This window comes from Mesocricetus auratus, unplaced genomic scaffold, assembly GCF_017639785.1.
Source record: "Mesocricetus auratus isolate SY011 unplaced genomic scaffold, BCM_Maur_2.0 Super-Scaffold_100018, whole genome shotgun sequence".
NCBI lineage: Eukaryota > Metazoa > Chordata > Mammalia > Rodentia > Cricetidae > Mesocricetus > Mesocricetus auratus.
The window spans coordinates 44,175,120-44,201,904 of NW_024429199.1; the positions used below are offsets into that span (position 1 = coordinate 44,175,120).

At 51.7% G+C, this 26,785-nt stretch overlaps 1 protein-coding gene and 1 pseudogene across 1 annotated transcript in view; both read left to right on the top strand.

The window, feature by feature from the left end:
• Positions 1-26,454, top strand: part of Igf2r (insulin like growth factor 2 receptor) — a 93,270-nt gene extending 66,816 nt beyond the window's left edge. Inside the window, 26 exon segments of the mRNA XM_040758167.1 lie at positions 451-594; positions 685-860; positions 1,113-1,200; positions 1,857-2,072; positions 3,752-3,807; positions 3,809-3,883; positions 4,051-4,148; positions 7,180-7,319; positions 8,057-8,247; positions 9,384-9,510; positions 10,051-10,170; positions 10,396-10,652; positions 11,033-11,251; positions 13,077-13,226; positions 14,113-14,274; positions 14,982-15,189; positions 15,487-15,633; positions 16,309-16,543; positions 17,046-17,182; positions 17,278-17,392; positions 18,919-19,065; positions 19,695-19,882; positions 21,000-21,186; positions 22,129-22,272; positions 23,155-23,224; positions 24,801-26,454. Coding sequence (XP_040614101.1) covers positions 451-594; positions 685-860; positions 1,113-1,200; positions 1,857-2,072; positions 3,752-3,807; positions 3,809-3,883; positions 4,051-4,148; positions 7,180-7,319; positions 8,057-8,247; positions 9,384-9,510; positions 10,051-10,170; positions 10,396-10,652; positions 11,033-11,251; positions 13,077-13,226; positions 14,113-14,274; positions 14,982-15,189; positions 15,487-15,633; positions 16,309-16,543; positions 17,046-17,182; positions 17,278-17,392; positions 18,919-19,065; positions 19,695-19,882; positions 21,000-21,186; positions 22,129-22,272; positions 23,155-23,224; positions 24,801-25,217 — 4,214 coding nt within the window. The 3' untranslated portion in view covers positions 25,218-26,454.
• LOC121132961 lies at positions 17,678-17,771 on the top strand (annotated as a pseudogene).
• Positions 26,455-26,785: the final 331 nt, after the last annotated feature.

Here is a 26,785-nt window from a genome sequence, read left to right on the forward strand (position 1 = left end):
GTTAATATGGTGATTGTTGCCTGTTTTTAAGTGCTGCTTAGTGATATACATGCTTCTCTTGAAGAGAGCCCCCACCAATACAGTTAAGGGTTAAATTATGATTTGGGGGTCAGATGCGCCAAAGAACTGAGAAGAAAACGCAAGTAAAAAAGAAAATCAAATACAGATGTATGTCAGAGGTTCATATATGGAAGGAAAAAGACACAAAATCTACGAGTTCCTTAGTTGTGCCCTGACCTGGCTGTGTCCCCTTACCCCTCAGTCTCTGTCCTGTCCTGTGACGGCTTTTCCAGCAGGGACATCGGTATATTTCTGCAGGCCAGGATTCTTGTGTATTTCCTTGGGTCTTGCAAGGCGCTCCATCTGCACTGCGGCAGTCTCTACATGGTGGGGAAAGAGGCCTAGAACACATAGGAAAAACGTTTTCCATGGTGTTTCCTTCCATTCCAGACTCAGCTGGGAATGAGTATGACCTCAGTGCCTTGAGCATGGCCAGGAAGCCGTGGACCGCCGTGGACACGTCAGTGGACGGGAAGAGAAGAAGCTTCTACCTGAGTGTCTGCACTCCTCTCCCGTACATTCCCAGATGCCATGGTGTGCTGGAGCCCTCCCTCTGCGGCACCCCTGGAGGCTGACTTGCATTAAGGCCAGCCCTCCTCACTCACCTCTCTCTTGTTCGCCCAGGCAGTGCAGTGGGGGCCTGCATGGTGTCGGAAGACAGAGGTTTGAACTTGGGTGTGGTGCAGATCAGTCCTCAAGCCGATGCAAACGGATCCCTCAGCATCCTGTATGTCAATGGTGACAAGTGTGGAAACCAACGCTTCTCCACCAGGATAATATTCGAATGTGCCCAGACATCCGTGAGTGTGCATGGCAGCGTCCTTCCGTTTCCACTTCCCCTTAGTCTTGATGCTGTGTAAAGTTTGTCTGTTTTTATAGATTTAGTGGCATTGCTAGTGTTTGACTAGAATATACTGTTTTCCTTGAGCCTGAGATACTACATAAAATACTGAATGCTTGTTAAGCAAGTGAAAGATTGTATATTAACCTAGCGCTTTCTTGTTTTTGTTAAGTAAGTAGAAAACAAGGCAAACTGTTGGCTTCTGTTGCAGGGGTCACCCGTGTTCCAGTTCCTGAAAGACTGTGAATACTTGTTTGTGTGGAGAACAGTGGAAGCCTGTCCCGTGGTCAGGGTGGAAGGTAAGCCCCAGGATCCTGCCGCCGAGTTGCTATAAATGTGTGGTGCAGTAGACGCCAACTCGTGGTGTCTCAGGAAGCCCTGTCCTGGTGGCTGCTGGTGGGGTCAGGAGATGCCAGTCACTGCTTCCCCTTGACATCTTTACGAAGCATTTTGCTAATTTTTACCACTGGCCTTTCTCTCCTGTACTTAGGTTGGATTTTTGTTTCTCTTGAAATTGGTAAAGCAGTCAGGATGGGTTTGGCTTCTTGAAATTTGATAATGTCTTTAGGCTTCTTTCCAAAGCTGTCATCTGTCTTATACATAAACAAAACAGCATGGAGGTAGCCCGCTTTTGATACTTGCCAGGTCTGGTGGTGCAGGCCTGTAATCTCAGCTTCTCAGGAGACTGACGTAGGGGAACTATAAATTCAAGGCTTGCCTCCCTAGACTGTAAGTGAGTTTGAGGCCAGTGTGGGTAACTTAATGAGACACAGTCTCAAATCAGTAAATAGAGCTAAGAGTGTAGCACAGTGATAGAATGTTTGCTAGGTCCTAGGTTCAGTTCTCGTATCGCAAAGTAAATAAGAAATTTAATTCCTAAAGAAATTCTGACCCCTTGGAAACAGGAATACATGTGTGATAACACTTTCTCTTGGCTTCCTGTGTGTTCTTGAAGGAGACAACTGCCAGGTAAAAGACCCCAGGCATGGCAATTTGTATGACCTGAAGCCCCTGGCCCTCAGTGACACCATCATCACTGCTGGAGAGTACACCTACTACTTCCGGGTCTGTGGGAAGCTGTCTTCAGATGTTTGTCCTGTCCATGATGGATCCAAGGTAGTCTCTTCATGCCAGGAAAAGAAAGGATCACAGACGTTTCAGAAAGTGGCAGGTACTACTGATTTTTCTTCTTGAGTTGTAAAATGTCAAGACATAATGCCAAAGGTCATGATTCTCTAATATGGGAGGAACGAGCCATCTCCAACCAGAGGACATGCTGAATAATACAAGCAAATTACTTACCTTCCTCCCCTCCCTTCCTCCCTTCCTCCCTCCTCCCCTCCTCCTCTCCTGTCTTTTTTGTGTGGAGGCAGGATGGGTATCACCGGGCACAAGAGGATGTCAGGACAGTTTGCAGGTGTTGGTTCCCTCCTTGCACCATGTAGCTCCTGGGGTTTGAACCTCGGGTGTTGAGAGTTGGCAGAAGTGGGAGTGAGGAAGCCCATAGTGTCAGGGAAAGCATGCCTGGGGTGAGCTGTTTCTGAAAGATAAAGGAGAAGTAAAAGCTAGACTTTTCTGAGTTAGGACTCAGATGAGGTGGCTATGAACTGCAAGGGGACTCTGTGTGGGACTTGCAGGGTATTTCTAACCCTAAGCCCGTAGTTTTTTCTTTATGCCCGCTAAGGGACACATTGAGCTAGACAGCACTGGATGTCTGCAGGCAGTATATCCTAGGGCTGCACCGAAGGGGACGTGTGTAGTAGAAGGCTTAGCCATAAAACTGACAAGGTTGTGCTGCAGATACTGGCTGCTTTTGCAGAGGACCAGGATTCGATTCCGAGCACCCACATGGGTGGCAGACAACCATCTGTAACACAATCCCAGGGGATCTGACACCCTCTTCTGTTACGGGATTCCTGCCTGGGTCTCGTTGTCACTTTTATCCTCAAAATAACACACGGAGTCTCTGGAGTCTCTATTAGTTACAATGGGATTGGTCAATGTCCAGGACTTCTCATTGGCTAGTTCTGTCTCAAGTATTAACCCATGACTACTAATATATTTTTCTAAAATAAGGTCTTATTGTATCTCCAGACATGTGTCCTCTCCTCCCATGGCAACTCTCTACTCTTGACTACATTTCCCAGAATGCTCCTCGACACCTAGTCCCACCTATCTTGCATCCCTGTTGGCCAACAGTGCTTTATTTAGCAACCAATAGGACAACATACACACAGAAGGACTTCCCCCATCACTCTTCTGACCTTTGAAAGCACCAGACATGTGTGTGGTGCACAGACATACATGAAAACATTCATGAAATAATAAAGCTAAACTGATACAAGTTATTTGGCATGGTGGTGCCTGTTAGCCACTGTCATCCCAGCATTCAGAGTTGACATGTGAGGATCTTGAGTAGGAGGCCTGCTTTCACCCCATAGTGAGACCTTGTCTCACTTAACAGACAATCCCCAGCCCCCATTTGACAAATAAGTCACTCAAGCCATTTCAGCAGGGAGATGAGATTTAAATCAGCTTCATGTTTAAAAGAGGCAGAAATGGCTGCCGTGTGCAGCATGGTGAAGGTGGCGTCTCTCAGGTTGTAGAGAACAATATACCTCTTCCCCCATCCTGTAGTGTGGACAGGATGGGTAGTCCAGCACCATGGGCGTGCGTGTGTGTGTGTGTGTGCGTGTGTGTGTGTGTGTGTGTGTGTGTGTGCGCGCGTGTGCGTGTGTGTGTGTGTGTGTGTGTGCGCACGCGTATGTGCGTGTGTGCGTGTGCGTGTATGTGATGTGACAGCCGGGAGCACTTGTCACGAACCCCACGGATTTGCTTCTCCTTGATCAGGGCTCCTTACTCAGAAGCTGACATACGAAAATGGAGTGTTGAAAATGAACTACACTGGGGGGGGACACCTGCCACCAGGTGTATCAGCGCTCCACCACCATCTACTTCTACTGTGACCGGAGTACCCAGAAGGTGAGCCTGTGTGGCGTCCACTTCCATGCCCAGCCCCTCGCCAGCTGCGGCTCTTAAGGACCGGTCTACTGGCAGAGCTAATGAGATGCATCATCTACAGAGCACCTGCTTGCTCGGCTCGCTCGTTTGTGCTCCCGTGTTTATATATGTTCACCTTGCCTTTCCAGCCAGTGTTTCTGAGGGAGACTTCGGACTGCTCCTATTTGTTCGAGTGGCGAACGCAGTATGCTTGCCCACCTTTCAACGTGACGGAGTGCTCTACCCAGTAAGTTCATGCGGCTGTTGGCTCTTTGAGTCGGCCTACCTGGGTCAAATTTGGCTTTTCAGCTAGTGCGTAGGTTAGTCCGCTCACTCCTTTTCACACTGGGGAGCTTGTTCCGGTGCTGCACATGGAGAGGTGACAGGGACAGAAGCAGGTCTAGGGCTGTAAGGAGCGGAGTGGCCACTGCCCCTGTGCACCCACTCCTCAGGACCCTTTCCCCAGCCCCTCGGAGCGTTTGATGGAGGGGGAGGGAGTGTCGTATAGTGAAGCCCCATCTTGCTGGCTCTCGGTGCCCATCTTGGTCCCCATCACATGGTTTCTTGTGACCCCGGCATGCGATTAGGGGACGTTTCCCCTCATAACTGGATTTCTATAGGCTCACTCAGAAACCCATTGGGTCCTTCCCATTCTACATTGTGAAGGGACACTGTAAAGATCTGCATCGTCCCCACACACCGGGGCACAGGCTGACTCTCTCTGCTTCCCTCGCCTGCCCTGGGTATCATCTGTTTTGTGTAGGTGGTGATTTGCTTTAGAGTATATGTGAATGCACACGCTCAGTAATTTTATATATGACTGTAAAATCATTGCTTTAGCAATGCTACCACTTCTGACTCGCATGGCAAACTGTTCTCATGTGAACCACATTGGAACACTGTATTCTGACAGGTGTGAGCTGTTCTGTGCAGATAGCATGATGCTTGTGCTGTTCTCTTACTGCATTTGAAGTTGGCTTTAGTTTTCAAGAGTAAAATTTAGATTTCTTTTCTGAGCATATGAAGCTCTTCTTAAAGGTATTTCTGTAGAAATGAAATCAGAAGAAATTCCATTATTAATTAAAATAGCAGCTCATGTGTAGAGTAAATTCATCCTGCACAAAAATGGATGCGGCGAGATGCGTGCCCTCAGCCTCCCCCCGCTGCGCGCCCCCCCCCCCCTCAGCTCGTCTGGGAACGTCCTCTAACTCCGAACGGCGTGCCTACCTCTGTTGTCAGTGGTGTTGATAGTTGAGAGGTGAAAAATGCACAGTCATCCATTGCTCTGTATGTGACAGGCAGGGGCTGGTTCCAAGACCCCTGTGCTGTCTGGGGATGTGTAGGTCTCATATGAAGTACTGTGGTCTGTACCTGACTGTGTACTTCTCCTGTATACATTAAGTCATGTCTAGATCACTTAGGATACTATATACAGTGTAATGTTGGCTAAATAATCATTATACTCTATAAAGAGTAGCACGGTGAGCACATGAGTAACCATGGCCGGAGACTCCTGTGCTCAGGGCTAGCCTGGGCTATGCAGAACCTCTCAGAGAAAACACTCCTCTCCTCACGGTTGCACTGCACTGTTTAGGGATGGTGACAAGAAGGACAATCCATTAAGCATAGGGTTGCTTTCTGAATGTCTTGCATTCACATCACGTGGAGCCCGTGGGTCTCCAGGGCTGACTGTAACCCCCTGACTTGGCTCTTTGCCTCAGGAGTGTCACCGCTGTTGTAACTTGTCAAGCTTGGTGTTGTCTGGCTGAGGTCTGCTTCTGGTGGTTTTCCTTGGCTTCCCTTCACTTTCCGGCTGGCTCTCCACCTCTGCCTGCCTCTAGCTCTGCATAGTCACTCAGGGTCCCCGTTGCTTCTGCCGTTGCCACACACCGAGGTCAAGCACTCAGAACAGGAGAGTCATTGACAGTATCAGCCAGACCCGTGGCTGAGGTCGCTGCAGTGCAGTCTGCCCATCTCGCTAGGAGCTGCAGGTTGCCATCCTGCTGGGCCGCGGGCTGCCCCGATGCTGTCGTTGCTCTCCCCCTCACCCTCCGGCTCAGCCACACTGTCTGTGCCTTGTTTGTCTCCATTCTCAGCCATGGCAGGCTCAGGGCCGCAGGGCCTCTGCTCCGACGGCATCTCTGCTGTGATGCGTTTTCCGGGTGCTGCTGCTCTGTGCTCCAGGGCTATTCAGAGATCAGGCTCTTGAGAGAGTATTCTCTGGGCACTGGGGAGCCAGAATCCTAAGTACCTTTCTACATGTCAAGTGGCTGAGGTTTGTGAGGCAGAGGTGTGGTCCCCAGAGCAAGCTGGCGAACTAGACTGTCCAAATTGGTGAACTCTGGTTCAGCAAGAGACCCTGCTTCAAGAACATGGCGAATGGTCAAGGAAGATACACGACCAGTCTGTGGTCCCCATGTACACGCAAACGTTTATAGGAACACAAACATAGGCGAATAGGCATACTTCCCCCACTCCCAGGCATTGCCTGGGTGCCCTGTCTAAACTTTTCAACCAACTCCCAAACTTACATCCCTTCTCCTTGCCCCCCTTCCCCCAGCTCTTTTAGTCATTGATAGTTAAAGAACAGATCTTATCTGCCTGTGTCCCTTTCCTGTTAACCTGAGGAACTCCATGGGAGTGGCCCCTTTAAATCTGTCTTGCTTGATCTCTCCTGGCTTAGCCTTTACTTTTGGATGACTAGGCTTTTTTTTTTTCCCATTCTCCTTTGAATATGGAGGCCCCTGAGCTCGTGCTCACCTGCCCTCACCTGGACCTAGACCTGGTGTCTTGTGGCACCTGTGCCCTGTCTTGCTTACATTGGTACTGCATGTGGCCCACGGCCAGTTTTCCATAGCTCCCTGTTGTCTTAGGTATGTAGTGCTGGTCTGTCATTCAGGCAAAAGGTCTACACCCACTCATACTCATTTCCAGTCGTTGGTGGCCTCAGGTCTAGAGAGCAAGTGGCGCTTGGTGGGGCAGCTCCTGGGATTGGCTGTGGGTACATATGCTCTGAGTGCCAGTGGTGACTTCTGTTGGCCACTGATTTCCACCTCTCACTGGCCTGTGTGTGGACAGTCTTTTCCAGAGTTGGCTTTTCAGATTGTTCATTTTTTTGAAGCGAACCTTCTGTGTAAATATGGAGAGAGTCCTGTCCTCCAGGACATCTGACTCACAGGGCATCAGGGATCGACTGATGCTTGAGCCTTTCTGAGGAAAGTGCCAAGCGTGTCCTTGTCACGCACCGAACCGTGGCCGTGGTGTTCTGCTCCCTGCAGGGATGGGGCCGGCAACTCCATCGACCTCTCCTCACTGTCGAGATACAGTGATAACTGGGAGGCTGTGACCAGGACAGGGGCTACCGAGCACTACCTCATCAACATATGCAAGTCTCTGTCACCACAGGCTGGCGGTGGTGGTAAGTAGTCCTCTCCCCTTGGGGGGAGGAGGGTGGGCCAGAAGACAGCAGGAGAGGCCTCCGTGGGAGGGAGAAGAGCCGAGGGCCGTGGTGACAGATCCCCGTGTGCCCCAGGCTCCGTTGATGCCAAGGACTCTTGAGGGAACACAGTAACCTTTCTGACTGTGAGAACACGGCTGTGGGTGGGACAGAGCAGGCTGGGGTGGGAGGGGACCAGAGACCTTAGGTGGCCACTGAAATCCTGTAGGGACTATACCATTTAGGGTGAGGTCTCCAGGTCTAGGATGAGAATGGAGATTACAGGACACTGTGTGACCGACATTTGCCCAACAGTTCCTTGGAATGCTTAAGGAGAAGGTCCCCTATTTGGGGGGGTGAGGTACAGTCTCACCCTTGGCACAAATAGTATCACCTTAGGTGATGCTTTTTCAACTGCGCCCTTAGCATGATGGAGGCCGTGGCCAGCTTTCCCTGGCTGTGTTGTTCTGGGAAGCCCGTGACTCGGGTACAGGGCTGGCCCTTCCCCAGGGTAAGACCCAGGTGCTTGGAGACAAGAAGTCAGTAGAGTTCTTAGTACTGTCTCGACTAAAGGGTGAGAATGCAGGCGCTAACAGTGCCGCACTGCCTTGAGTGTGGGCGTGGTGGGGGCGTGGCGTGGCGTGGCGGGGGTGCAGTCCAGGAGCAGTCTCCACTGCAGTTGTCACCCCAGGAGACTCTGACTGTGTCCTGTGTCGCAGAGCCGTGCCCTCCAGAGGCAGCCGTGTGTTTGCTGGATGGCTCCAAGCCTGTGAACCTGGGCAAGGTGAGGGATGGCCCTCAGTGGACAGGTGGTGTGACTGTCCTGAAGTACGTGGACGGTGACTTGTGTCCAGACCAGATTCGGAGAAAGTCAACCATTATCCGTTTCACCTGCAGTGAGAACCAAGTGGTGAGTTAATGGCTTCCAGAGGAATGTGGGAGCGTGAGCCAGTGACACTAGTAGCTTCCTCTGGGCACGGGCGGCAGAGCTCATGGTTCTGGTGCATGCTGGTTGTGAAGGTCTGTGATTGGGAGTGCGCCTCCCCTTGTTGACTCCTTAGGCAATTACCTGGATACTTTCAGGCACAGGATAGTCTAGTCTGGTTCCCTAAAGACTGGAAGGGCAGCTGGCACTTGGCTGTCTGTCCTGTGTTTGTGGGAAAGATGTAGAAAGGAGACCAGAAGTGCCCGTGTCGCTGGGCTGGCCCTCCGAATGGCTCCTCGCATGGTTGCCTGGTGTTGGTGCCCAGCAGATGTGGATGGCAAGGGTAGCTTATCTTTGACATGGAGGAACCCCTATGCTTGTGTGTGTGATGGGGCATCTGCACTGGGCAAGTAGGGCCTGGCTGGAGAAGCCCTTCTCCTTCTGTGTGTGCAGGCAGAGGGGGTGAGGAGTGGCGGGCGGGGCAAGTAGGGTCTGGCTGGAGAAGCCCTTCTCCTTCTGGGTGTGCAGGCAGAGGGGGTGAGGAGTGGCGGGCGGGGCAAGCGGCAGGCTTCCTGCTTGGCTCCTTCTCATCTTCAGGGGGTAGATGCCTTATGGCCACGATACCCTGGAGGGTGGTGGGGCTGCTGTGCGTCGGTGCTGATTGCTGCGCAGGAAGGAGGGGACAGTCAGACAGGGAGTGAGTGCTCTCAGCTCCGTCGTGGGGGAAGTGCCTGAGGCCAGGAGGGAGCTGTGGCCGGTGCCCCAGAAGCATTAGTTTTAGTGACGCACTCTTGGTGGCTCCTTTTGTTTTCACTAGGACAGGTACTAGTTCTCTAGCTAAGCGTTTGGTTAGTGTTTGCCCACAGAGTCCTTTGCCTGGGCTCCCTGGGGCTATCCTTAGGAAATGTCTGGCTCCCTCAGCTGGCTTCTGCCCTGGTATTTTGCTGACTTGCTTGTGTGAGGCCCACAGGTACCTTGCCTTTACTTTTCCTGGCCTATGCTTACCCCATAGAGACACCCCAAGATTTACTGTGGCTTGGCTTTGCCAAGAAACCTTCCTGGGGCATGGGTGGCGCCCCTCCTGCACCAGCGACTCTAATGTGGGTTCTCGCTTGCCCCAGAGCTCCAGGCCTCTGTTCATCAGTGCTGTGCAGGACTGTGAGTACACCTTCTCCTGGCCCACGCCTGCCGCCTGCCCTGTGAAGAGCAGCACGCACGATGACTGCCAAGTCACCAACCCCAGCACAGGTGAGGGACAGGCATCGCCAGCCCTGCACAGGGAGGGACCGAGGAAGTGCATTTGATGATGGGTGGACATCTTTGGCCTTTTCTCTGAGCCTCCTCATTCTAGGAGGAAGCGGCCATGTGCCCCTTGCTCCCTGAAAGCCAGTCCCATCTTGTTGTTTGGCTGTGCTCCTGGTAACTTTGCTGGTACCACTGGCTACATTGGTGCTAGGGCCTACAGACCTGGGTATCCTTCAGAGCCAGTGGCGCAGCTGCTACAAGGCTTCTGCTCTTCCTGTTCACTCAGTGCCAAGAGGGACATGGTTGGCAGACTGTTGATGGTCAGGGAGATGGATCGGGCCCTCAGGGACCCCAGTGGTTGCTGTGGGACACAGAGGCCCTCCTCTAAGTCTGGAGACGGCTGGTCAAGTGACAGGTGCTGCTGGTTGGCATGCTTGGTCAGTGTGCAGGAGTGGTGTGGAAAGTGAAAACAACGCTGGCCGATGTGATTTGAGCTGGAGACACCCTCCTGAGCCTCGGCTCCGTCTTCTGTCTACTGCGCAGGCCACCTGTTTGACCTGAGTTCCTTACGAGGCAAAGCTGGCGTCACGGTCTCCTACAGTGAGAAGGGCTTGGTCTACATGAGCATCTGTGGGGAGAATGAGAATTGTGGCCCTGGTGTGGGTGAGTGCCATAACCTCTGTTGCCTGACTGTTGTCTCTCCCTGCTGTCTCAAGGGCTGGCTTCAGCCCTGTCACCACTTCGGACCCACAGTACCAGCCCTTGCAGTGGTTAGGAGATACCGGGCTGCATGACAAGCCATGCCAGGTTTAACTGGGGCTGCAGGTGCCCAGGAAACTAGCCATTGGCCCCTTACCAGTGCTTTCTGTGTCCTTCCACGTGGTGCAGGGGCCTGCTTTGGACAGACCAGGATCAGCGTTGGCAAGCCCAGCAAGAGACTGAGCTATGTGGATCAGGTCTTGCAGCTGGTGTATGAGGAAGGGTCCCTGTGTCCCTCCAAATCAGGCCTGAGGTACAAGAGTGTCATCAGCTTCGTGTGCCGGCCTGAGGCTGGACCTACCAACAGGCCCATGCTCATCTCTTTGGACAAGCAGACGTGCACACTCTTCTTCTCCTGGCACACGCCCCTGGCCTGTGAGCAAGTGGTGAGTGGAGGCAGAGCCCGTGCCACACAGCTGCACCTGGGTCTTCAGTTGCCGGGTTCCAGCAGACCCAAGGCTAGGGGGCCTTAGCCAATCCTCCTTTTTTCTTCTCTTAGGGGTCGAAGTCTCACACTGTATCCTAAGCTGGCCTTCAACTCACTATGTAGTCCAGGCTAGCCTTGACCTGTGGCAATCCTCCTGCCTCAGCTTCTTGAGTACTGGGACTGTAGACATATTCCATCATACCTGGTTTAGCTTCTTGATTTCTTTTGGATAACCATTGTGGTCACTGAAGGAAAATTACTTGCCTTTTCTCCCTCCTCCCCCTCCCTCCCTCCCTCCCTCCCTCCCTCCCTCCCTCCCTCCCTCTCATTTTTTTACAGACTGAATGTACTGTGCGGAATGGAAGTTCAGTTATTGACCTGTCCCCCCTCATCCATCGTACTGGTGGCTATGAGGCATACGATGAAAGTGAGGATGGCACCTCTGATACCACCCCTGATTTCTACATCAACATCTGCCAGCCACTGAACCCCATGCATGGAGTGCCCTGCCCTGCAGGCGCTGCAATATGCAAAGTTCCTGTCAACGGGCCCCCTATAGTAAGTGTGTAAGGCGAAGGGTTAGGAATCTTTGCAAGTTTCTAGTTGTAGCCTGTGTGCTGTGCCTTGTGCTCCCAGGGGAGCGTTCAGCAGAGAGGGTAGTGAGTGTAGGCTCAGATGGCTAAGGAGGACGAGGACAAGAGTATGGAGCTGCATGAAGACTGAACGGTTGCTTTGATAAGCTTTTGAAAAGAAAGTGTATGCATGAGTGGATGCAGCATGTATGTAGGTGCTGTGGAGCTAGAATAGGGTTTTGATCCCTTGGGAGGAGTTCCAAGCGGCTGTGACCTTCCTGCTGTCCTCTGGAGGAAGGTACAGGGAATCCCCTGAAAAATCTGTAGGTTGGTGGTCCCATGACAGGGCTGGCTGGTGAAAGTGTTAGAGTGCTTTTGGTAGTGCAAACGGTACTTGTCACCACGGAGCCATCTCTCCAGGCCCCAGATACAGTTTTCTTCTTCTAAGATTTTTACTTTGATTATGTGTCTGTGTCCATGTATGGGTATATGCAGATTGGCATGGGTGTCCAGCAGAGTCTAGAGGTGCTGGACCCCTGAAAGCTGGGGTTACGGGTGGGTATGATCTGCCTGGTGTGGGTGCTGGGAACCCCGGGCCCATGTTTGAGCAGTGGGCACTTGTAACCACTGGGCCTTCCTTCCAGCCTCCCCATGAGCTTTCTGTGTATTGAGTCAGGAGCCTCAGGGATGAACCTGAGGTGTTTACATGGAAGGGCAAGAGAGCACCAGCATAGCTTGTGTTTTTGTTTCAAATACTTGTGTAATTAGAACACCTCAGAAATTCAGGCTCTTTCCTTAGTGATGAGTTAGACGTAAGGGCAAAACAACTATGCTAATAACTCAATACTTGACCTTGAAAGCTTTTGGGTGTAGATGTGGGTGTTTTGAATGGGATTCATGGCTTGCCAAGCCCTCTCACAATGTTTTAAACCCCAAATTCACTTCAGTTGTAAGTTCTCTTGAGGGACATCAGATGTCCTTTAAAAGCGACGTGAAGTGTGCGGAAGATGACCAAGGCGTGAACCAGGTTTTACTAGGAGGCTCTTGAGTAGCGTCCCGACAGGCTGTTCTGATGGTGAACCATTTCCCAGGGGTTCAGTCTGATGAGTTTTTCTGCTTGGCTGTCCTTTGTAAGATTAAAATTTTGCCTCAGGTTCTGTCATTGATGAAGATAATATGTCATGTGGTCTCAACATGCCCCTCAGTGGTGATTTAAGACCTTTGCAGCTGAGAGCAGAACCTCACCATAGATGTGCTCATGTGCACACACACATGCTTATAACTGGTACATAACACATACTTCCACATGACCTCTCTCTCATACATGCACACAGTGCACATATGTACAGGCGTGTTTCTGGTCCATCTGCCTTTCATTCACTAACTTAAAAGTACCTATTGAAGAGCCGCTGTGTGTCAGCCGCTGTCCTAAGCAGTGATACGTGGTGAACAAGAGTTGTCCCCTGTGTGGATGTACCCAGTAGGCACTGCTGAGCTGAGTAAGGGGCCGTCTCAGGACACCAACAGGAGCATTGGCAGGGCTCCTGCCTTCCTCCTCCTGGCGCTGGAGACGGTGGCGTTCTTGCTGTGAGTGAGGAGAGAAATCCTTAAGGCTTCAAATCTGAAAGCTGACTATGAGTAGAAACACCCTTGGTGCCCATCCAAGTCTCCGGTTTCAGCACATGCTGGCGATCTGCTTGCTTGACAGCCACAGAGCAACAGGAAGTGCTGCTTGAAAGGCTGATGACGTAGCTCCTAGTCTGCCAGCCTTGGACTGGTCATGAAGCATGGTCTGCTTCCTTCTGTTTTAGGACATTGGCCGAGTCACAGGTCCTCCAATATTCAACCCTGTGGCGAATGAAGTCTACTTGAACTTTGAAAGCAGTACTCCTTGTTTGGCGGACAAGTACATGAACTACACCTCACTCATTGCCTTTCACTGCAAGAGAGGGGTCAGCATGGTAAGTGCCCTGTCATCTGTTACCTCACTCAGAGCACCTGCTGTGGGCAGTGCTGCAGTGGTGTCTTGAAACCACTTAAAACATTACCGGAGGCATGAGTAAGTCTGAGTTAACGTGGATACTTTCTGTCACTCATGGAAGCTCTAGTTAGCACTAATTCCGAATGCATCAAAAGGTTGCAACATCTTCTGATTAGAAAGCCAGGTCTTAGGGTACCTGCCATCATCCATCTACATACGTAGCTGTATCATCCAGGACCAGATGAGCACGCGGACTGCCCTCAGCCCTGGCTGCTGACCCTGCGATGGATGCACTAAGGGCACTCAGGCCATTCATTCCCAGTGTCCTGGGCAGTTGAGGCACTGGGAGAGGTTTGGAAGGGTGTCTGTCCTTCCAGTGTTTGCCGTTTGTAGTAGAAGCGCTTTCCCATGTGACTCACTCAGAAAAGATCTCATCAGCAAGTGTAAACAGAATTCCCAAATGACTGACTCCAATTCAAAGCTCACTAGCCTGTGTCGTGTGCGGCTGGGTTAAGTTGTCACTCATAAGTAGCCCTGGTGTCCAGATGTGGCAGAGTGCAGACCTGCTTTGGTTTGGCTGTGCCTGCTTGTGCCGTGTGTGGCAGGGGTGTAGTTCCTCTCTGTTCCCAGGCAAAAGTGTGGTGGATCTTGTACTCATACCCCCGTTTTTGGGGGGGGGGTTTCGAGACAGGGTTTCTCTGTATTGTTTTGGAGCCTGTTCTGGAAACTTGCTCTGTAGACCAGGCTGGCCTCGAACTCACAGAGATCCGCCTGCCTCTGCCTCCCTAGTGCTGGAATTAAAGGCGTGTGCCACCAATGCCCAGCCACCCCATGGTTTTTAAGACTCGTGCTCTTCTTGGCCACAGGGAACTCCTAAGCTGATAAGGACCAATGACTGCGACTTTGTGTTTGAATGGGAGACTCCGATTGTCTGTCCTGACGAAGTGAAGACGCAGGGCTGTGCTGTGACAGATGAACAGCTACTTTACAGCTTCAACCTGACCAGCCTCTCTACAAGTACTTTCAAGGCAAGGCTGCCTTCCATAGCCAGGGGCTCTGACTAGTAAGGCGGGCGGGAAATTCTGTGGCATCGATGGCTACCAGGCTTAGGACATGCATTGGACCACATAGCCTTGGGCCAGGGTAAGATTAGTATGGTTACAGAAATCCACAGAGAATTGCTCAGTTGCCAGCCCAAGCTCAAGGTAAAGAGACTGCCGTTTGCCAACCACAGAGACAGTGAAGGACTTGGTTGCGCAAAGCTCTTTATCCATGATTCTGTGGATGGGAGGTGGGGGGGCTGTCGGTGAGTCTGTGTGGTTGTTGCCAAGTCATTCCAGTGTGTGGACTGGACTACCACACTTCAGCACCTGCTTGTGCCTGGCAGCTGGTGAGTGGTGAGTTTTGAGCTCATCTCAGGAGTTGGCACTGTGGGAGCGGGGAACCCGGAGCAGCAGGGTCTAGCTAGGAAGGACAGTTGGGCAGCACCCATTGGCTGCCTGGGCCAGGGGAGAGGTCAAGAGGGGAACCACAACTGGCCTGGGGCGAGGGAATTTTGACCTCTTTAGTGGCCAGAGGGAACCGTCTAGAGTGCTAGCAGGCATTCCTGGTTGCCCCTGGGGTGGTCTTGGGCCAGGAAGACACAGGAGCCATGGTGCTGTCTAGGTGCTGGGACACGAACTGCAGTGATGTTTCCGTCTGTCCTTGGAGCCTCACGTGCCGTTTGTCTGTACAGGTTACTCAGGACTCGCACACGTACAGTATAGGAGTGTGCACCTCGGCAGCTGGCCTAGACCAGGGAGGCTGCAAGGACAGCGGCGTCTGTCTGCTCTCTGGGAGCAGAGGGGCATCCTTTGGGCGCCTAGCATCGATGCAGCTGGATTACAGGCACCAGGACGAAGCAGTCATTCTGAGTTATGTGAATGGCGATCTTTGCCCTGCAGGTAAATCTTCACAGTAGGGTAAACTTCAAATTTCTGGTAAATAGATTAGACTTAGAAGGAAGTTATTTGGGGCCTGAAGCTGCAAGTCTGTGAGCACTACACCCTGCCACCCCACCCTCCCTGGTGTGAATGCCCAAGTCTGGAGCGTGTGTGCTGTCTGTTGCTCGTTTGTTTGGGGGAGCCCTGGCTGTCAGGCAGGCAGACAACTTCCTAGGGACTCCTTGTTAGATGTCCTTGGGTGATGGCATCTAGTAAGGCATTGACATGTCTAAATGGTCTATACTTCTTTCCTTCCAGAAACAGAGGATGGTGATCCCTGCGTCTTCCCCTTCATCTACGAAGGGAAGAGCTATGAGGAATGTGCTTTGGAGGGACGGTCAAAATTGTGGTGTAGCAAAACTGCAAATTACGATCGTGACCATGAATGGGGCTTCTGCAGACAGAGTGAGTGGGAGCTGAGTTTGGGGGTGGGGAACGGCTCTTCTAGGGATGGCCAAGTTCATTAAGGCCGTGATTTTATCATGTAAGTTTTGTTCTTGTTAGCCACAGAAAGCGTTAGCTTCAACACAAGTATATACTAAATGACGGTGGAGCTGTGCTGAGAACAGTCGTACGGCGTGGTCAGCCCGCATACCGGCATTCAGCTCTGGCTCAGATCCTCAGCTAGACTGCTCTCTGGGTCTGCAGGTGGCTAGTGAGTGTTAAGTCACTTGAACACACCGCTTATGGGGTGCTGGTGTTCACAGAGAGCCAACCTTAGCACCTTGGCTCCTTTACAACTTAGGGATGGAAGACTAGTGACACGAATGCCTGAAAAATCTCTGTAATTCTCTTAAGTGACCAAGGACAAGTGTTTGGTTTATGAGACATAGCTAGCTCCAATGCTTGTATTGACAGATAATACTTGCGGCCCATGGGTGACACTGAAGTTTTAAATTCTTGTCACCGTCAGTTATGTGGTCATATGTTGAATGCTTTCCCAGGAGGGATCTTAGAACTGTTGTGGGACCTGAGGCTTGGGATAGATCTATAGGACAAACCGTAGCCGGGAGATAGGAAGCAGGAGACGTCCTGGTGTACACCACCCTAGGTCTGACCAATGCATGTCGTGCTCTGCAGCCAACAGCTACCGGATGTCTGCCATCATATTTACATGTGATGAAAATGAGGACATTGGGAGGCCAGAGGTCTTCAGTGAAGTTCGTGGCTGTGAGGTGACGTTTGAGTGGAAAACAAAAGTTGTCTGCCCCCCGAAGAAGATGGAGTGCAAGTTCGTTCAGAAGCATAAAACCTATGACTTGCGGTTGCTCTCATCCCTCACAGGGTCCTGGGACTTTGTCCACGAAGGAACCTCGTGAGTATCCCCCTGCTCATGGTCCCTCAAGTTTGCAGACAGGAATATCACGCACTCTCACTGAGACAGTCTAGAATGTGACTGAGTGTCTTTGATATCAGAGTGTGTGGGGAGCTGTACTGAGCTCACGTGGGGACTGGAGCCCTGGTGGTTGGGAGGGACTTCTTGATGCGCAGAGCTGAGGGCAGTGTGGCGTTTCTAAGATTTTTCCAGGTCTTTAGCTCTGTCTTTGCCTTTTGAGCTAATTACCTAACTGCTCCATGTGAGGAGTGCTTGCTCTCCAGGCACCCTGAGCCCTGCAGGCCCTGCTGCAGGTCAGGGCTGTGCATTGGAGGACTCAGGTGAGTGTCTGCTGTACCTTCGCAGCCCCCTCTGCCCTCTCTGCCCTGTGCCAGGGCTACATGGGGACGAGTATCTGCATGTGAGCCTGCCCAGGCAGCTATCTTCTGTGGAGTATCTCAGGGTAGAGAGTTCACTCCCCGCCCTTTGTGCCATCCCGTAGGTACTATATCAATCTGTGTCAAAGAGTGTATAAAGGGCCCCTGGACTGCTCGGAAAGGGCCAGCGTTTGCAAGAAGAGTGCATCTGGCCAAGTCCAGGTTCTGGGACTTGTTCATACACAAAGGCTGGATGTCATAGGTAAGGCTCTGGGGTCCTCATCCTTGATTCAGTTGCTGCATCAGGATTGGCAAGGAGCCCTAGAAATAACACTGGTTCGTTGCTTTCTGTTGCAGATGACAAAGTCATTGTCACTTACTCAAAAGGCTATCGTTGCGGTGGGAATAAGACCGCATCCTCTGTAATCGAGTTGACCTGTGCGAAGACTGTGGGCAGGCCTACATTCAAGAGGTGAGACAGACAGTGCTGAGTGCGAGCACTGGCTCTTTGATGCCTCCCACTGGTTCCACGCGGGAGATGGGAAAGTGTACACGGATGACAGGGTGTTTGGGGCTGTCATTGTAGGCAGAGGTGGCAGCTGAGCCTGACGGGCTAGAGGCCAGAGCTGCAGATTGTCTTGTCCTGTGTGGTGTTTCTTCCCCGGGAGGCGCTTGCACCCCTACTCGAGGGCAAAGATACAGCATAAGCAGGACACTTGAGCTCCTTAGCATCGTTTGCCTTAAGAAACACGCTCCTGTGTTGTATGAAAGGAGAGAAGGTTAGCACTCCCCTTGACAAGGATGGAAGAGGCCCTTGGGCCTAACAAGAAACACGCTCCCAAACTGGCTTTGGAGCCAAAGCCGCCTGTGCCAGCCCAGGAGTATAGGGCTAGCTGCTGCATGTCATGGTGGAACTAGGGACCACCAGCAGCAGCCTGTCTAGAAACCACCCACAAGCAGGTTCTGGGATGTTCTTGAATGATTACATAGTATTCCTGGCAGTGCTGGGTGCCTAGGGGGAGTATGGCCAACAGGGGGAGCATGTGAGCTGCTGCATTGGAGGCTGTGATTTGAAAAGGCAACCATAAAACCGTCAAAGGGCTTTTAACTTGAGACTCAGGTGCTTGGAAAAGTGAGACTTGAAAGTCTAGGTGTAGAATTCCCAGCTTTATTTGTGAAGACATTTTTTATTGAGCTTGTTTTTCATCTACAGAGAGAGGCTTGAACCCAGAGCCTCTCTCAAGGTAAGCAAGTGTGTTAAGAGAAGGTTTTCCTTGAGAGTAGCCTTCCCGCCCGCCTGGTTCTAGAGCCGCATCAGTCCCAAATAAACACACAGGAGGCTATATTAATTATGAAGCTGTTGACCTTGCTTGTTTCTTACTGGCTAGCTCTGACTTAAGTAATTACTCCATAATTGTTAATCTAAGTATGTCTCTTACCGGAGAGGTTTCCGGGCTTCCTACCCCAATGGCGTTACATCTCGACTCTCCTCTGTTTCTCCTTCCCAGAATCCTCCTGGATTCCTAGCCCCACCTATCTAGATTCCTATTGGCCAGCAGTGCTTTATTGACATATACACAGGACTTCCCCAACACAAGTGCTCTGTTCTTGCTGTATTTCCTGCTCCCTTTTGTTATTTTTGAGACAAGCTGTCACTAAAGTACCCAGGCTGGCCTTGGATATTTGTCGTAAACTTGTGACAGGCACTTACCACCTTCTGCCTCTGCCTCCCGAATGGCTGGAATCCCAGGGTCAGCAGGCACCAAATCCATGTCCTCTTTTTCATACTGCTGATGTTATCTTTGTCACTGTGCTGGAGTGTGGTGACCACCGTAATGGTCCTACCCCAGAGCTGTCACTCACCGTATGCTGTGGGAACCAACAGCTGTGACTCCCAAAGACCCTTTCCTAGAGCTGCTTGTAACAGGCCTCCCCCGCTGTGTGTCTGGCAGCTTTTCTGTGTGTAGCCCAGTGGTGACGGTGCCTACTCCCTCCCAGGTTTGACAGCGACAGCTGCACCTACTACTTTCGCTGGGACTCAAGGGCTGCCTGCGCCGTGAGGCCTCAGGAGGTGAGCATGGTGAATGGAACGCTCACCAACCCTGTGACCGGCAGGAGCTTCAGCCTCGGGGAAATTTACTTTAAGTAAGTGGAATATCGCCTCTTGGCATTCACACGTAAGTCAAAAATGAATACAAATGTGAGGCTTTCCCTACATGAGTGCTGTAAGGTGAGTAGTTTGTGTGCTTCCGTTACGATTGCTGGGGTAACCAAGTACTGCTTAAAACAAAGAATAGTCGTGTTTCTCATGGCTCAGCAGCACAGATGGCGAGTCTATAAGAAGCAGCTCCCTCTCCCTCACCGCTAGGGAGGATCTCGGGAAGTGTAGGGGAACAGGGGACTTCTGGTTGGATAAAGTCAAGGTCATCTCCCGGCAGTGTCATTGGGCTGTCCTGGGGTCTTTGTCCGTGCGGGGCAGAGAGCGTGGCATGTGCTGTCTGCACTGTGTGGAGGTGACACTGGGGACATGTGCTGTCTGCAGTGTGTGAGGTGACACGGGACATGTGCTGTCTGCAGTGTGTGAGGTGACACTGGGACATGTGCTGTCTGCAGTGTGTGTGGAGGTGACACTGGGGACATGTGCTGTCTGCAGTGTGTGTGGAGGTGACACCGGGGACAGGAAGATGACGGAAGCCTGGCCTGACTGGAGTGTGCAGGAGGAAAGAGACTTGTGAAGGCTTGTAAGTCACTGTGCTCGCTCTCCTCTGCCTCAGGCTGTTCAGTGCCTCTGGGGACATGCGAACCAACGGGGACAACTACCTGTATGAGATCCAGCTCTCCTCCATCACCAGCTCTACCAACCCTGCGTGCTCTGGTGCCAACATCTGCCAGGTGAAGCCCAACGACCAGCACTTCAGCAGGAAAGTGGGTACTTCTGACAGGACCAAGTACTACGTTCAAGGTAACCCGCTGCTGCCTGTGCAGCTTTTCAGAGGGAGAACTTTGCATGCTCATCCACACACCCACTGTGGAAATCCCAGACTGATTCCAGAACCAAAACCCTGGTGGCCAAAGACTGAGGGAGGCAGGGACAAACAGCGCAGCCATGACCTGGCATTATCCATGCTGCCTCCTACTCAGAAACTGAGTAGTTAGAGAAGAACAGGTTTCAGCAGGGAGCTGAAGTAAGGGTGCAGGGACTCGCGTGATAGGAGAGACAGAATCCTCTAAGCTGTCCTCTTACCCCCGACATTCGCCATGGTGGGCACATGGTCACACATATGCAACAAGCGATGGAGGAGTACCACCGGCACAGTGAGCCCAGATGGGGAGGGTGAGCCCGACACCAGCGCCATTCTCGTCGTCAGGCGAGCTTGCTCCTGGAAGGTCGCACGTGGGTTTTTTGTTTGAAATAACTCATCTTTCACATGTACCTTTTGTAATTTGCTTTTGACTATGTTAACTTTTAAAATGGTGTCCTGATGATCAAGAGAATGTGAGCTGACAGAGGGAGGTTAGAGCAGGTTCCACACGGTCTTCTTTAGTTCTAACGCCAAGGACGAGCTCAGTGGGTTCCCACGACTCACTGGAAATTTGGCTGAGAGCTCTCAGAATTCATTCATCGGAAGCTGTTGTCCTCATTGCAGTTGATTACAGGGGAGGGTTCAGATTGTTGTCACCCGTGGCAGGACGCTCATGGGGGAGGCCTGGGAGCCAGGTACAGATCCTCCTCTGGCCTCTCCGTGGAACCAGGATGTGTTGCTGCCACCCCAGAAATGTCTTGCATGGAGCATTGCTAACTAGGTGAACTCCCTGAACCTTGGAGCTCAGGACCTCTGCTGGATTCCGTTGTCTAGACACAATTGCTTGGTACCTGGGTGCTTGATCTCACTTGCTAGGTAGAATGAGACCTGGTGAGCCCACCATAAATCCTATCGCCAGCCAAGGACAAGAGCCAGACCTCATGTTAGTGAGGTTACGCTCTTTGCTTAGGATGCCAAGTCACCTTCAAAGCCGTGAAGACAGTGCACTTGGAGACGGGTGATGATGCTGTGCTTGTCTTCTGCCCTGGGTGACAGATGGCGATCTGGACGTGGTGTTTGCTTCGTCCTCCAAGTGCGGGAAAGATAAGAGCAAGTCTGTGTCATCCACCATCTTCTTCCACTGTGACCCTCTGGTGAAGGATGGCATCCCAGAGTTCAGCCACGAGACTGCTGACTGCCAGTACCTGTTCTCCTGGTACACTGCAGCTGTCTGTCCTCTGGGGTGAGTGTGGCAGCCCGTGTCCTTTCCCATCACTGTTGAGGGCTAAGCTACCGTGTTTTCCCTTGACGTGCGCCAGGAAGGATCAACCTGCTGTTATTGTTGGTCTGTGGCATTGTCACCGCTGCCCCCGTCCCAAATAGTGTCGACTGTGCTCCCTTCATGCCCGTTCCTCAGCGGCTGGGCGCAGGGCTGGCTATGATGCCTTTAGCATTCTCTGTGTGCTCCAGTGTTCTTCACATGGCGGCCTTCAGTTCAGTTGGGGTGGAACATTTTCTGAGTTCAGATGCTTCTCATCACTCTTTTCATCCCTGTCCCAGCTTCCTGTGATGGAGAGGATCTGGTTGTGTCATTGTGTCATGTTGTTTGGTGGCCTTGAGTGACAGGGGACCAAGAGCTCTGAAGGGTCAAGTCTTTGTGCTAAGTCTCCCTGAGCAGAAGGGAAAGTCAGCTTGTGTCCATGTACAGCTGCCACTCCCCTTGTGTGTTGGAAGTCCTGCTTCCTCCCTTGGGACTGGCACCATTGAGTGGGCATGGTGGAATTACTCCATCCATGGTAGTGTTCCTGGTCCAGCTGGGCTACAGCAGCAGGCTCTAGTGTTCATACCTAAGCCAGTCTGTTTTAGATAGTCCCTCTACCTAGAAGCCCCAGGGCTAGATCCTAAGATGGCCCCGTATGTGACAAGCCCTGTCTTTGCCTGGCCTGCGGGGCTCTTCAGTGACAGGCAGACCCATAGGAGATGATGTCCAGGCTGGTCCAAGTCTTCAACTCCTGGTACTTCTGATACCTACAGCAGTACTGCTGTCAGTAGACCTATTCCTCCCATAAATGCCTTCTCAGAGCACTCTAGACGCTGTTTTCTGAGCCAGGTGGCTCATGTGTCCTTGGAGTATTGCTATACACAGCCTCTGACATAGCTTCCTCTCTGTGTGGTGTCTTTCTAGTGTGGCCTTTGATGGCGAGAATGCTGGGCCAGAGTATAAGGGACTCTCAGAGCGGAGTCAGGCTGTCGGGGCGATCCTCAGCCTTCTCCTGGTGGCGCTGACCTGCTGTTTGCTGGCCTTGCTGCTCCACAAGAAGGAGAGGAGGTAAAGTGGGCAGTGAGTAGGAGGGGCTGGGTTGGGCCAGCAGTTCATCAAGTCTTGGATTTGGGCTACAGTGTTGAGCCTAGCAACAGCAAACATCTAGGTTCAAAATTCTAAGCAGTGGATGCCACTGCCTTTTAAATGTCTTCATTTCCATGACACAGCATGAGATTGCCTGGCACTGTTCATAGGTGCCGACATGGTTCAAGTTCACACTGGGAGTGCACACCACAGATTCTAGTTCACACTGGGTGTGCACACCACGGATTCTAGTTCACACTGGGTATGCACATCACAGGCTTCTCAGCTGGTGCTGGTGGTTCCAAGATACGTGGGCCTTATGTGAAGTCCAGAGACTGATATGAAATTAAGACTCTTCCATGAGCCGGTTTTAATACCGATCAGCTGACTCTCCTTCCCCCACATCATACAAAGTGAGCATTTATTAACCGCCTGCTGTGTGTCAGGTGCGCTCTTCTGTTGGCCTTGCTTTGCTAGGTGAAGGCCTTGTCATATGACGGATTTTTTTTTTAAGTCAGATTTTCATGTCACACATTAGAGGGACTCTGGGCAGGTGGATGAGTGTACAGACTGGAGCCAGCCATGCTCAGAAGTGAGCTTGGAGGGACAGGGCTCAGGCAGCGCAGTGGACAGGCATCTGAGGAAGCCCCTGTCAGGGTAGTCTGGCCCACAGCAGGTGCCACTGGCCTGTGGGGCTCAGGGTGGAGCAAGAGTGACATTTCTCCAGGTGTGCTGTCACAGCTCATTAGTCATTCCAAATGCCGGGCCCTTAGGAGTGGCGCAGACTGGGCTTGTGGCCAGCCGGCTGGGTACCTTGTCTCTGCTCAGGCTTCTGTCCATTTACTGTGGTTTCCATTTTGACAGGGAAACTGTGATGAACAAGCTGACCAATTGCTGCAGAAGAAGCTCGGGTGTATCCTACAAGTACTCGAAGGTATTGTCCCTGAGTGGGTGGGGCAGCGGCTGCCCCGGCAGCACTGCCTGTAGAGAGAAGCCTTCCCGCCAGCCTGGCTCCAGAGCCGCATCAGTCCCAAATGAACACACAGGACGCTGTATTAATTACGAAGCTGTTGGCCGTTTGCTTGTTTCTTACTGGCTAGCTCTGATTGAAGTATTTAGCCCATAATTGCTAATCTAAGTATTTCTCTTACCAGAGAAAAGGGTCTGGACTTCTTATTCCTATGGTGGCTACATGATGTCTGCCTGTGTCTCTCTTTCCCAGAATCCTCCTCAACTTCTAGTCCCACCTATCTCGCTTCCCTATTGGCCAACAGTGCTTTATTGACATATACACAGGACTTCCCCATCAACTGCCCAGTGCTGCCCAAGCCTTCCTGTAACTGCTAGGCATCGGGAGGGAAACCTCACTCTTCCACCAGTTTTGTGGACTTCCTGTCTTCAAGTTTCTCTCAGTATGGTTGTGGCCAGTTTTCCTCACATTGTTTGATAGTCCATTCCCAAATTTTTGGGAACTCTTAGAAAAGCCCTGTGAAGTCTGTGTGTACCAAGCATCTCTCAGACTTTTAAAAGAGGCCAAAGGTCACAGATAAGTGTCCTCAGACTCACATAGGTGGAGGTTCCCTGTCCCACCAGCCACTCCCAAAAAAACACATAGATAATTGTTACTAATTTAAAATTCTCGGCCCCTAACTTAGACTTGTTGGTAACTGCTCCTGAATTAGCCCATATTCCTCATCTGCCCTCTGCCACAGGGCGTCATGTTCATCTTGGTTCTCTCTGCATCTCCTCCACCCTCCTCAGCCTGTCCCGAAAATCCTGCCTAGCTATTGGCCTTTAGCTTCTTCATTAAACCAGTCACAGTGACATGCATTCACACAGTGTAAAGGAATATTCCATAGGCAGATTGACAAATCTTTAAAACTCAGTTGAGGCTGGGAAGATGGCTCTGTTGGTACAGTGCTTGCCTTGCCAGCATGAGGTCCAGCGTTTAGTCCTCTAGAACCCATTTTTTAATTTTAAACACAAACAAAGCAACCCTGGGCATGGTGACACATACTAGAATGCCAGCACAGGGGAATTGGAAAGTGGCGGAGCTCTGGCCTCGCTGGTAGTCAGCGCAGTCTGCTTGGTGAGCTCTAGTCCAGTGTGAGACCTTGTTGCAAAACAAAAGAACCAAGGAATGACACCCGTGTGTGCACACATGTGCGTACACATGCACCTGTGCACATTTGAACATACACATAAGTAAATCAAATTAAAAATTCTGTTCTCTGATGAAAGTCCTTCCTGTGGCTTCCTTGCAAACCTGATGTCCTCTGCCCAGCACCCAACTGCCCAGGGGAGCCAGCAGAGCTTAGCACTCATGGGCCATGCCAAGCGCCATCTGCCTGACCTCATTTCTTTGTGAGGCTCTCGCCAATGGCTCTGTTTTGCAGGTTCTCAGCGCATGTTAGCATAGAGAGGCCCTGGGGTGGGCTGTATCTGGAGAGCTCCCAAGTAGCAGTGCCTCTGCTGGTTCTCATGCTGTCTCTGCTATTGTTCCCCGGCAGGTCAACAAGGAGGAGGAGACCGATGAGAATGAGACAGAATGGCTGATGGAAGAGATCCAGCTGCCAACCCCAAGACTGGGCAAAGAGGGACAGGAGAATGGCCACATCACCACCAAGGCCGTGACAGCAGACGCTCTCACTTCCCTGCACGGGGATGACCAGGACAGTGAGGATGAAGTCCTGACCATCCCGGAGGTGAAAGTTCACTCAGGCAGAGGAGCCGAGGTGGAGAGCTCACAGCCCATGAGACACCCACAGCGCAAGGTCCTTAAGGAGAGGGAGGACGATAGGGTGGGGCTGGTCCAAGGAGAGAAGGCCAGAAAAGGGAAGCCCAGGCCTGGACAGCACAAGGCGCCAGTCTCCAGCAAGCTGGTGTCCTTCCATGACGACAGCGACGAGGACCTCTTACACATCTAACCCCGCGGTGCCTACAGGAGAGCGTGGAGCCATGGGACAGCCGAGCACCTCCAACCAAATAAGACTTCAACTCGATGATGCTTCTGTCATTTTGCCTTTAACAAAAACTGCTTCAACGGGAAGAGTTTTTGTGATGGGGGAGAGGGTGAAGGAGGCAGGCACCTCTCCTTCACGCTCGTTTACAGTCAGTGGAACAAGTGTTGCTGGCATTGGCCAAAGGGCGGTACTTTGTGCCAGGGTTTTGCCCGAGTCCTCACTTAAGCATAGCTGCAGTGTGCTTCCAACAGGTGCCAAGGCCGTGCGCGTCTCACCCCAGAGGGCTGTCTGAAAAAACCTTGCTGCTTTAGACCCTGTCGGGTGTTTGACCATTTATATTTTTACCATTGTGATTCTCTCCCCTATTTATTGACTTTGACAATTACTACTCAGGTTTGCGAAAAACAAAAAGACAAAAAGAAAGAAGCTGCTTCTTCTGCCATCAAGGGCGTGAGGTGAAGCCGCCAGTGTGCTGGGTCCATCGCTGTGTGTGGCCCCTGAACTGGTCTGTGACGCGTTAGTGAGCTGCAGCGTTCCGTTTGTAAGGGCACACGCACAGGTCCCCGCGTGCCTACGTGTGGGAAGGCCCGCCTGCTCCGTGCCTCACGTCGTAGCTGCAGCTCTCTGCAAGCATCCTCCTGGGTGTTGCTTTTGCCAGCTGGCGAGTCCCAGCTGCTCGCCCAGAGGTGGATGTGTGGCTGGAGTTGAGGCGGCACGGAGAGTAGCTGTTCTTCAGGTTTGGGCTGTAGGTCTCGTCTCTTCAGGTTCTCAGATGCCACCCTTACTGTGCGTTTTCCTTTCTGTAAGGGGAAACGTGCTGATCACCCATTTGACCTATAAGAAGCCTTAATTTGCACAGGGTGACTTACAGACATCGTGTGAAACACGGTGGGCCAGTGTTGGGTGTGGCCCTGTGTCTGGGCAGTGTCCCAGGATGGAAAGGGGGGCCTGGTGTTCTTCCGCTGGCTGTGGACTTCTCTTGACTGTTCACTGACCTCTCACATTGGGGAACTGTACATAGGTGGGATCTACATACCGAAAAGCAAACCGCCCTGCAGATTTCTTGGTTTTATGCCTATTTGGCTGGCTTAATTTGATTTCGACATGAGTGTATTTTTAAAAATTGATTTTTCTCTCATTTTTTTCAATCAACTTTACTGTAATATAAAGTATCCGATTTCAATAAAAAATAAATTATTAACTAGGTGTAAATGATCCCCCCCACCCTTGGTTATGATACCTTGCTGAGCTAGTGGCCATTCTGGCTGCCTGGTTTTTCTTTTCTAAGTTTCAAAAGGCGTTTGCGTTTGGGCTTTACCTGGGTGTCCTGTAAAGCGGCTACTGGCCTCTCCCTGGAGCCGGCCCTCTTGTATGCGATGCTTGTCCTTTAGCTTTGCCTGGCTCTGAGGCCTCTCCGCTCTCCCACGTAAGCCTCTGCACCCGCCTGCCAAAGCAAAGCTGCCACCCATCTCCATTAAAGCCTCTTGTGTGCGGCCCGGTCCAGTCCTGAGCAAATTCAAGAGTTTCTATCT